This window comes from Dioscorea cayenensis, chromosome 20 (assembly GCF_009730915.1).
Source record: "Dioscorea cayenensis subsp. rotundata cultivar TDr96_F1 chromosome 20, TDr96_F1_v2_PseudoChromosome.rev07_lg8_w22 25.fasta, whole genome shotgun sequence".
Lineage (NCBI taxonomy): Eukaryota > Viridiplantae > Streptophyta > Magnoliopsida > Dioscoreales > Dioscoreaceae > Dioscorea > Dioscorea cayenensis.
Window position 1 is genome coordinate 31,672,945 of NC_052490.1, and position 9,058 is coordinate 31,682,002.

At 30.2% G+C, this 9,058-nt stretch overlaps 1 protein-coding gene across 1 annotated transcript; it reads right to left on the bottom strand.

Annotated features, from left to right (window-relative positions):
• Positions 1–3,387: 3,387 nt before the first annotated feature.
• On the bottom strand, positions 3,388–4,974 carry LOC120251452 (berberine bridge enzyme-like 18). Its single transcript, XM_039259970.1, has one exon. It carries the CDS (start codon positions 4,972–4,974, stop codon positions 3,388–3,390), a length of 1,587 nt encoding a protein of 528 aa, XP_039115904.1.
• Between the last annotated feature and the right edge of the window lie 4,084 nt (positions 4,975–9,058).

Sequence of the window (9,058 nt, forward strand, 5' to 3'; positions counted from 1 at the left end):
TTTGTTGAGGTTCTATCTACATCGTTAGCAATTGTCATGATAACAAAATGGGCAAGCAAGTCAAATGCTTGAAAACGCGAGAATTAATTACTTGTGAAGCTTTAGGTTGTTTGGGTTAGAAATTGTAATTGAAGAAAAATAATAAACCGCAACAGAAACACATACATTGTACATAATGAAAGGGATGGTGTTGATGATGATATTGAGAAGTAGTGATGTAGAGAAACCAAAACCCTTTGAATATTCTTAACTATTGTGGCGAGGATGGATCCATTTGTAATTTTATTTTTAAAAATTTATTATATATATTTTATCTAAAAATAGTCAATATATTTATAAAATTAATGTATTTTGATTTTTGGAAAATTTATTATACCTGATATTTAAGTTATTAATTTATCTATTTTAATTTTATAAATATATTAATTTTTTTAAGAAAATAATAATACCTATTTATATATGTAAGTCATTTAAAAATTTTCAAACAATTTTAATATAAAAATATATATTTATAAAATCACAACATATACCTCTAATATATTTTTATACAATTATTATTATTTAAATATTTAAGTTCTTTAATGAATTTTCTAAATAATTTTTAATACTTTTATAAAAAAAAATAAGAAATAAGTTTAAAAATATAAGGAATGGTTTTAAAATCCGTATATTTCTACTAAATTTTTAGTTATACAAATTTTATTTTTAAAATTCATTCTATCCAATCCAAAAGGAGTTAATATTTATATATTTTATTTTTTTAATAAATAATGAGAAATTATTATTTCATGAATACAATTAAAAAAAATTATAACTACTTAAATTGATTCCAAACAATAACAATAATAATAATAATAATAATAATAATCGTAATTATATATATATATATTCGTAATTATATATATATTATATATATATATATATACATAATTAAAATATTAATCATTAATTCATATGAAAAATGCTACTTTTATTTTATTTTTTTTAAATTCTACCTCGTATGATTTAAAATGAATTAAGTAAAAATAATAAAATTACTATATTAATTAAATTTGATGTTGAGTGATAATAAATAATATGACTAGTTAAACATAAATTCTCAAATATTTTTATTTTTAAACTTTATATATAGATTTTTTTATTGAACTTATCAATACATAATTATCAATATTTATGATATTAATATAAAAATAAAATAAAATCCTAAAATTGCATTTACTATCGCAACATCTCTAAAATAAAAAAACATTGCAGATCTCATGGATTGGTGAGTTTTTTTTTCTCTTTGATCAATTATCTCCAAGTTTATGTTTTATTTTCATTATAGGGATTTATCCTTTTTCCCTGTTTGTTTTATATCTAATTTATTTTTTTTTAAATTTTTGTGTGATTATTTGTTGTGCAAAAGTATTTATATTTGTTGAATATTTGTTTCATTATGAAAATTATTGTGAAAAAATTGTTATATACTTGTGATTAATTGTTATGAAATTTCAATTTTTCATTAGATTATTTGTTGAATAATTGTTGTATTTAATAATTAACTTATATATGAATTTGTTTAAAGTTATTTTTTAATTGCAGTATTTGTTAATTTAGTGTTTAACTAGTTGAGTTAATCGCTAATTATGTAGATATGATAGTGGTTTTACACATAAACCAAAATTTTTTAAATGGATATATATTTATATTTTTAAAATATTGATTATTATAATCTTAAATTTGAATTAATAGAATTATTTAATATTAAAAAAAATTAAAATTTAAAATCAGCACCCCTTAATTTTGGTTCTGCTTTCGCCACTGGTCCTAATGAATAGCATTCTATTATGTTACAAACGTGGGATTTTCAAACTGAGTTTGCCCGCTCACTATTTGGTTTTATTTCTTTTTTATATATAAAATACAATAAGGACGTGTCAAAGATGTGCACAGGAGTATATCAAGTTCAATAAGCACGTATGCTTTCATCTTATATAAGTTTTGGGATTCGATCTCGACTCCACTTTAAAACGAGTACCCTATAAAAATAATCTAATACCAATAAACCAAGAAATTATTAGTACAAACTTGAAAACCTTCATGTGCATTATTAGGTGAAAAATAATTTTTTAAAGTGATATATTTCGTGGATCCAATAAAAGTACAATCAATTCTACCTCTCTTTCTTCGATTGAGTTTCAGTCTTGATCCTATACTTGCTATTTTTTTTAATAAATTGTGGTTGGTTTTTTATTAAAAAACTATCATTTTTCCATTAATTTATTTGTATGATAATTAACCCTCCAAACAGGATGTCGAGGTAGTTTAGAACATGTTGAATTGCATACTTTATAAAGGGATCATTAAAAATAAATTTTAAATGAAATCATAGAATTAGGCCAAATCCCAAAAATCAAAACTCATAGAAGAAAAGTTAGTTCATCCTCCATGAAAATGAAATCTGGAGATTAATTAGACAGTAGCGCACTTCCGTAATACAAGTACTGTTTGTTTGAAAGCAATAAGATTAAAACAAAAAAAAGGTCAAACGTGCTAAAGACAAATAATTTTAATTTTATACCAATTTAGATAAATAAAATTCAAGACACTTTCAATCTCAATGCCTATCACAATAAAATATAAATAAAGCTACTGTGATATAATATAAATAAAATATTTATTTATTTATTTTTTATAAAGGTGATAAACACTGCCCATAAAAAGTTATTAAGAGATATACAAGTATAATGATACACCAAGTACGATGGCTTAATGATCACGTACGTAAGAATAAGAATTTATTAACTCGGTCAAAATATCATATAAGGTGATAAAAATCCTATAGTGTACACATGAAAGATTTTTAACATTCAAACTGAATTAATAAATTTCTTTTACCATATAACTCTAAAAGGAGAATATAACATCAAACAATATCTAGGCTTAAGAACAACGTGTGTACAGCTACAATACTGTAAAAAATACTACTACAGTGTTAATATCATACTGCAATAGTACTCCATGTTAATATCATACTGCAATAGTACTCCATGCAGAGTTTCGAACCTACAGTTTTGCCGACACACTGCAAGTGACAACCACTGAGTCAGGTGGTTGTCTTAAAATATTTTCTACAAATAAATTAATGACATTCCATGAAAGAGCAATGTTAGAGAGGATTATAAAGGATTTTAATTATTAACATTCAATAAGACAGTAAAAGAGCAAGATAGATAACTTCAACATCAGCATCACAAAGAAACATATATTGCTGCTAACCACATCAGTATCTCAAAGACCAAGATAACCGAACAACTGACTCATAACTTAATCATATGACCAAGTGTTATTTCTTTCACTCAGGTTGACACACAAGCACTTACATGGCTGACACATAAGCAGCTTTTAATAAAGCTTAAGGAGCACCAGAGGAGGAATACTCTGTTCATTCCAGAAGAAATCAGCAGGATCAACTTCACCCTTGACAAGAGTCAATCTTAAGAAGTTACTCTTGAAGTATTTGCGACCCCACACCTCAGCCATGGAATAGCTTGTGTTTCTCCCTTCATTCCTTCCTAGATCTAAATCTCTATAGTTCAAGTATGCACCCCTGGGGTTCTTTGAGACGTAAGGCGTCATTTGATTATATAAATTTCTAACCCAGTCCAAGTTCTTTTCAGCCTCCTCTGTCCATGCCACAAGATAAAGGATGCTGAATAGACTCCCCTTCCTATGAGGAAATGGTATCTGAAACTCTGGAATCTCAGCCATCTTCCCACCATATGGTTCAAAATAAATGGCTGCTCTGTCAACTTGCAGTAAACTATCCCACAAGATCTTCAATGCAGCTCTTGGAAGAAGATTCACTGCGTAGTCAGACTTAGCTTTAAAATTAGCCTTTTGTTGGACGCTCCTATCGGTAAGGATTTCAATAGGGGAATCAATAGGATAAAGGGCAAAGGACAAGACTGACTGAATCCAACTCATCTCATTCAAATCACTCGCATTCACTCCCAACTCAGGAAACCTATTGTTCATCACCTGCAGAGCCTCATTGGACTTCCCTAAATACAGCCCATTGAAGAAAACTTCTGCTCCTTTGGTACCGTTCATTAGAGTTTGCATCAGAGTCTCAATGAACAAGTCCTCTGGGAGATTGTAAGCGACATGCTGCCACTTGTCAATGATATCTATTGCACCATCCTGTAATGATTTGGCGACATTGAACAAGGTAACAGTTTGAGGGACTGGAACTAACCTCAACTTCCATGAAAGAACAACACAAAAGCTCACAGCTCCACCACCTCTCACAGCCCAGAAGAGATCCTCTCCCATGGAATCTTTGTCTAATATCCGGCCATGCACGTCCACAAGTCTTACATCCAAGACATTGTCAGCTGCGAGTCCGTACTTCCTGACAAGAGTTCCAACGCCGCCGGCACTTATCTGCCCGCCGACGCCAACAGTGGGGGAGGTGCCCGCCGGGAATCCAAGGGTTGTGGTTTGTTTGGCAATTTGATAGTATAGGTCGCCGACAGTTGCGCCGGCCTCAACCAACGCAGTGCGATGCTCTATGTCAACGGTCACTGATCGGAAGTTGGTGAGGTCTAGAATGATGAAACGTTGGTTGCCCACAGTTCGGTAAGAGAGTCCTTCCAAATCATGGCCGCCACTCCGAACTCTAAGGGAAAGAGAATAGGTTTTAGAACAGAGGACAGATGCTTGGATATGGGATTCATGAGATGGTGTGAAGATGAGTAGGGGTTTTGATGTTTGTGAGGTGGTGAACCTGGCGTTTGAAATTGAGGACAGGAGGAGCGTGGAGTAGGAGGTGGTGTTTGGGAAGAAGAGTTGTTGGGAGATGTTTTTAGTTGATGTTTTGCTTTGGAGACATTGGAGGAATTGTTCAGTGGAGAATGAATGGCAAGTTGTTGCCAAGGAAATGGAGATGAGGCATAAGAGAAGGAGAGGAATTGCAGAGCTTGAAGCCATTGGTGCAAGGAATGTGAAGTTTTGCTTGAAGCCATTGGTTATATTAGTCAGATGCAAACATGAGCATTAATTAAATTGAAGAACTTGTGCGATAGCATCTTTAAAAGAAAATTACATAATTAATGGTTGAGTTTTCGTATCCACATGTAAACAAAGAATTTTAGTATTTTGTACTTTTGATTTACTAATTTGTTTTTCTCTTTTTGTCCATGCTCAATGTTATGCACACAAGTGGTGAGGAGAGCGTGTCACCAAAAGACCGGCCTAGTGGTGAAGGATGCTCACCACTTATATGCACACAAAGAGTCCATCTCATAGTCGATGTGGGACTAAAGGGGTTAGTTCATTTGCAATCATTACATTACCCCACCGATCAAGACATCGGCGCCCGCTCGGTCCCGGTTAATCTGGGCGCGACCAGCAGAGACTTTCACTCGGACCTCGGTAGCGACCCGACTGACTGGTCGGAACCCTCCACGGTCGGGAATCCTGCGTGGCTAGCGCACCCGACCGAACCTGATGAGTCGTGCCCCACATCGACTCTCAACGAAAGCACCATTGTTATGCACACAAGTGGTGAGGAGAGCGTGTCACCAAAAGACCGGCCTAGTGGTGAAGGATGCTCACCACTTATATGCACACAAAGAGTCCATCTCATAGTCGATGTGGGACTAAAGGGGTTAGTTCATTTGCAATCATTACACTCAATGAGCATCTTTTGTCCATGGTCATATAAAAGAAAAGATGCTTATAGGATTAAGGTCAATGAGCATCTTTTGTCCATGGTCATATAATAGAAAAGATGCTTATATGATTAAGTTATGAGCCAGTTGTTCGGTTATCTTGGTCATATATAACTTATAAGTTATAGGGTATCTAATATATACTCTCTTTTTCTTCTATGTTAAAAATTCACCTTTGTTCCAAATTGTTCATTGTTTCCCCACCAATCCTTTATTCTGCCAATATCATGTTGGTGATAAAACGTTGCAAATTTGTTGTGTGACAATCGCTTACTATTAGTCGAACATATCCAATCACCGGGATATTTTTTATGTTTAGCGAGTCAAGTCGTCAAGTCATATGTCATTGTGAATATCATTGTCTATCACTTGTGTTGTGGCTCATGAAGTACTCGCGCTTGTTCGGATATACTGACAACAAAGAGTCGCATGCTACACTTGGTTGGGAGGTTGAAAGTTTGAAAGACTCAAAGACGCACAGAATTGCATTGAGCTAGATCCTTCATTTTCAAATGAAATGTTCAATCAGGAAAGGTACAATTATGTTCTTATAAATGACATGTTTTTGTTTTTTGTTTTTATTTTTATTTTTAATAAGTTTGAATTATTTTTTTTTTACTTTTTGTTTTTTCAGTATCTTGGTGTTGGGGTAAATTTTTTACTAGATCACTAAACTATGGTTTATTTTCACTTTGATCAACGAACTTCAATTTGTATCAATTTGGTCACTAAACTTTAATTTGATTTTCACTGAAAGCGATAAATCGAGAATTTAACTCCTAATTGATTACATAGTTGTTTGAAAAATCCGATTAGTCTTCTCATGATTTATTATTAAAGTCTATTGGAGTTGTCATGTCGATTTGAAAAAGATCTACATCATTTATTTGGAGGCCGAAATCCTTTGATTTATTACCTATTGAAATCAAATTAAAGTTGAGTGATCAAATTGATGCAAATTGAAGTTTGATGATCAAAGTGAAAATGAGTCAAAGTTTAGTGACCTACTAAAAAATTTACCCCTTGGTGTTGTGGATCTAATCAGTCTTTCTGATTTTGATTTGGACGGTGTTCTTGAATGGAGAACTTTTGGTAAGCTCTATATGTTCATTAACCAAAAATTATTGCCTTCTAATTGCTTGGATCAACAGCAATTAGAGAAACATAGGACCAATATGAATGAATGATTGAAGATGAGAGCTATAATTTGCTATTAAGTTGTGTATAATATCATGAATGTGATGTAGATTGTGAGTATAATAATCTGTGATTTTTTAATAAAAAAACTATTTTTTATATTTTTTTAATTTTACTCTTTCTCTCATGGTGATTTAAAAAATAATTATTAATAATAAAAATTATAGAAGCGGGAGGTGGAAGTGATGGGGATAGCGTTATTACAAAGGGACCCACCTATTTTGAGTAATAATAGAGCCTCATCCCCACATCACCCCAACTTATTCTTTTCTATTATAAACATTTTCTCAAACACACCCTTATTAAATTGTTTAATTATTCTTATAAAAAGTACTATATTACTCTTAACACCCCCATTGATAGACATCATCTTGATGTTCTAATAATATAAGGTTGTGTTTGGATGAAGGGATTGGGCACTATTGGCATGGGATTGATTGCTAATAGGGATATATGCCCATGTTTGGGTATTTTACTATTAGCTTAGTAATGAGTACTGTAGGTAATTCTATGGTGCATAGTAAAGGCATTTGATTACCCCCAAAATTGGGGGGCATGGAGGGGAATAAACACTATTGATAGTAAAATGACATTTTTGCCCCTACTTAAGATTTAATTAAATAATAATTATTAATTTAAATAACTAATTATAATAATTAAAGTAAATAATAATTAATATAAATTGAGTCATTTAAATATTATAATAATTAAAGTGAAATGACAGTTTTGCCCCTACATAGATTTAATTAAATAAATAATTAATAAAAGTATTTAATTATGATAAGAAAAAGTGAAATGACAGTTTTGCCCCTACATAGATTTAATTAAATAAATAATTAATAAAAGTATTTAATTATGATAAGGAAAATGAAATGACATTTTTGCCCCTACTTAAGATTTAATTAAATAATAATTATTAATTTAAATAACTAATTATAATAATTAAAGTAAATAATAATTAATATAAATTGAGCCATTTAAATATTATAATAATTAAAAAGTGAAAATGATGCGTTTTGCCCCTACACGATTTAATTAAATAAAATAATTAATAAAACTATTTAATTATGATAAGTAAAGTGAAATGACATTTTTGCCCCTACTTAAGACTTAATTAAATAACAATAATAATAAATATAAATTAAGTCATTATAATAATTAAATTAAATTATAATAAACATAAATTAAGTAATTTAAATATTATAATTAAATTAAATTGGTTAATGATAAAAAAATTATTTATTCTAAATATTTAATTATAATAATTATAGAGACTAAATATTTATTTATATGTAATTATTTTATATATTAGTTTATCATTAATTATATTAAGGGTATTAAAGTAATTTACATACAATTCTCTATGTCACTTTTTCCATTCCCAATATTTATTCCTTTCAACCAAACACTTTTTTCATTACCATTACCATTACTTTTCCCATTACCATTACCATTACTTTTCCCATTCCCATTCCCATTACCATTCCTATTCCGTGATCCAAACGGACCCTAATACTTTGACATAAATTAATTTAATAAAAATTAAATACATAATAAGCCTTCTTCACTCGCTTTTTTATCTATATCATGTTATTGCTTTATTTCCTCTTTGTTGGGACATAATTTTCATTAACTACTCTCTAATTATTGAGATAAGAAATAATATTATATATATATATATATATATATTATAAATATAGAGAGAGAATTAAAAAAAAGAATGGGGGAATTTGATGAAGATGGACGGCTGCTTGTGCATCACGAGGATCTCACTTGCAATCATGGCCATACAATGCTTTTGATTGAAGTGGTGGACATAGTACATCTAATAAGGATCACTAATGTGCACAAGCATCTTTCTTTATCTCTTTCTAATTAACTTTTTAGTCCTTCAACCTTATAATAATAACATAAATATGCCTTCAAATTCTTCAAAATTTATAGTTACAAATTTATGTAAGGGTATATATGCATACCTTAATAATAATAATAATTGAATTTTATTGAAAAATAGGTGGTGGGCATGGTGGAAAAAAATTTGATTAAAAAATTATAAAAACAAGGATGATTTTATGGTCAACTTAGATAACTAATGAATTATATATATAATCAGTATTGGATCAACAGTTACTTTTGATGTAACT